The sequence below is a fragment of the Carassius gibelio genome, chromosome A18 (genome assembly GCF_023724105.1).
Source record: "Carassius gibelio isolate Cgi1373 ecotype wild population from Czech Republic chromosome A18, carGib1.2-hapl.c, whole genome shotgun sequence".
In the NCBI taxonomy this organism is placed as follows: domain Eukaryota; kingdom Metazoa; phylum Chordata; class Actinopteri; order Cypriniformes; family Cyprinidae; genus Carassius; species Carassius gibelio.
In genome coordinates this window covers 1225581-1228749 of record NC_068388.1, presented here as the reverse complement: position 1 = coordinate 1228749, position 3169 = coordinate 1225581, and the positions used below count along the sequence as shown (strand labels likewise).

Sequence of the window (3169 nt, the reverse complement as noted above, 5' to 3'; positions counted from 1 at the left end):
ACGAGTGCGGAGAGATTGCAGCTCCGCCGGCACGTGGAGGAAGACGAGGAACAGAAAACGACAGCGAAGGAGAGGAGGATGCAATCCGGTGAAGGAGTCCACAGGACAATGGGACAGAGCCGAGGTCTGGAAAACCAAGGATAAGAGCTGGATCTTTAACTGGATCGTCCCACAGAAGTACAGTAAGTGTGCTGTCCGAAACCCAAAACACCTCGGAGGAATTGCCTCTTCATTTCCAGAAGTTCACACCTGAGAGAAAAAGTTTCCCGGGCTTGGGGACACGAGGGTAATTCACATTCAGCTTTGCATATCTGGAACTTGTAAACAAGAGTTTTTTTTGGTTTATTTGATCTGTTTATTATAAGTCATGAGTTTCGTTTCCGTGTTCTTCTGGTTCAAGCGGATGATACGGTGCAGTTGCATGTGATGTGAGAGTTTGTGATGGAGCTCATTGGTGATCGGGACGCCCGGCTGTCCGTTCCAAGCGTCTCCGCCTCCTCGCCTTTGCTGAAACAGACTCACGCAGGCGGCTTTAAGAAAGTGTGTCGGATCGAAGAGGAAAGCACGTGTCCGTTCCCCGGCCTGCCCTCAGGTGTGCTCGAGATGAGGGTTAAAGAGGGCAGCAAAATTCGCAATCTCATGGGTTTCGCCATGGCACGCATGCAGAGCGACCCCCGGGACGCCGGTCAAACCGGACTGAGACAGGTAGTGTTCACCGGGTCCGGACGAGCCGTGACCAAAACCATCACGTGTGCCGAGATCATGAAGAGAAAGCTCGGCGGCCTTCATCAGATGACCAAGCTGCAGTACAAGGGTCTGCGAGAGGTCTGGGAGAGCCAAGAAGAAGGCGATTCGGAGGTGACCGTCCACCGGACGCTTCCCTCCATCAGCATCCTGCTCTCCAAAGACCCACTGGACCCTCAGGAACCGGGCTACCAGCCTCCGGAGAACGGCTTGTGGGAGGAGAAGAACGGAGGAGACGCTTCACAGACGGCTGAGACTGAGCCTCAGGCGAAGAGAGTCTGTCTCTGAGGATTATGGGTGTGTTAAAGTCGACCGAAACCAGCTTTGAAAGCTGAAATCTGAGGATAAATGCACATCACAGTCTTGATTTGCGTTTGGCTCCTGGTTTTGAGCATGCAGCATCACTCATTTAATTCAGTCTCTTCGATATGATCAGACATGCACTGCAATGCATGAGCCGACTAAAAACTGGAATGCATTTGGAAAGATGCATAAATTTGCTAAATGCATTGATAAGACAATATAAACATTATTGAAATATATAGCAAGTCGAATTTAATGCATTGAGTGTTTCTGTATGTATGACTAAAAATGCTGGTGTTACTGTGGTTTTCAATGTGCAAGCAATTTTCTGACCTAAAACCGTTTTTTCTTCGGTGGTCCAGAAGCATGCAAACATCTCAGATGGACACGGAAGTGAGATGGAGATGATTTCTGGAGCTGCATTGATTTATTAAGATGCAGTTTGAGACAAGAGTGTTTTTCTGTTTTCATTGTATTATTTTATGACCTGAGCAGAACCGAACGCAGCAGCATGCAGCTCACGGCCGAAAGAGAACGGACAGAGATCCGGTGTGCAGTTTATGTGCAAATGAAGCGTTTGCTCCTCATGCTTTCTCTGTGGTTTTAACCGCACAGAAAGTGCCACCGTCTGCAACTTTCCTCTGATGAATTCAAGCGCTTTCATCCGGACAAAACGTTCAGTTCCAGGAGAGCAGCACGTCGTATCACAGCGTGTGGGATCCTGATAAATGTCTTTTGAGGGATTTATTCGAGGGACGGTTGATTTAGTTTTTATTAGCTTTGATAAGCTTCTACCTGCAGACTGAACTAACCTGTACATCGCTGCTCGGACTCTTACATAACGTTACCATCATACTGCTCGATTGCATCTCTGAGATGAACAATCTTCTGTAAAAGCAAACATGTAGTCTATGCTGGCAGAATGTTTGAGGAGAAAAGCAATAGACAGGCAGAGCATCGTTCAGAGGTCTGTGGTCCTTTTTAAAAAATGGGAGTCTTATTTTTTCAAAGTCAACATGAAACAGACTTATGCTTTACACTTTCAGTCAAATAAAATCAATTGCAGCATGTAAAATAATGCTTATTTTCTGGCAACTTTTCCCGTCAGCTCTCAATATTCTGATGGAAATGCATCATATTTTATAATAATAAGAAATACAAAGTCATGTAGAATCACAGATTTTGATGGAATTAAATGTTGCACCACAGAAAAAAATCATGGACCTTTATTATATTGTTTGGCTGAAATTGTCCTTAAAATAAAATTATATTTCCTTCTCGAAAAAAAAGTATTTTGTTTTAAGAACGTTTCAATGTTTTTACTGGAAAACATGAGTAATGTATTTTATTACAGCACTTTTATATAAATACTGTATAAACACACACACACACACACACACACACAAAACACACACACAAAAAAACTTGTAAAAGAACCATATTAATATTGGAACTAAATATAATAAGTTAGGATAATTATTATTATAATAAAGGTAAATTGCAGCACGTAAATTTAAAAAAATCTCAATATTATGTTGGAAATGCATCATATTTTATAATTAATAACTAATGGTAGATTATGGTGCAATTTCTGTTGCACCACAGAACAAAAATCATAGACATTAATTAACATGATTCTTAAATGTTTGACCAAAAATGCCTTGATTCTTCACAAAATGAGACTTAAAATCTCGTTATTTTGCTTCTGAAGTAAAGTTGATTTAAGATTGTTTAGATATGTGTGCTGAAAAAACATAAGTAATGATTTCTTTGCAATGTAATCTTCAGGCAGCACTTTTATACAAATCAATGCATCTTCAAAAAAGACAAAAAAGACCATAAAAGTATCATAAAAGCATGACTGTAGCAAATGCAATTATGTACGTTTATTATTATTTTTGTTGTTTATTACGTACATCCACTTCCATGTCATGAATCCTTCATTAAATAAAATGCATTTGGTGCCGTCAGTCAGTTTTCCGATCAATTCTCAGTTTTCTAATGGAGATGCATCATATTTCTGGATTAAAAAAGTAATATTGAGTAACGATGGATTTTCTTAATGTTGCGCTCCAGAAGAAAATCAAAGATGTGTGTTCATGTGATCCTTAAAAATGTGGCG

At 40.9% G+C, this 3169-nt stretch overlaps 1 protein-coding gene across 1 annotated transcript; it reads left to right on the top strand.

Annotated features, from left to right (window-relative positions):
- On the top strand, positions 1-3169 carry LOC127934523 (ribonuclease P protein subunit p25-like protein). The gene has a single exon (XM_052531964.1). The coding sequence runs from the start codon at positions 442-444 to the stop codon at positions 1030-1032; it is 591 nt and encodes a 196-aa protein (XP_052387924.1). The 5' UTR covers positions 1-441; the 3' UTR covers positions 1033-3169.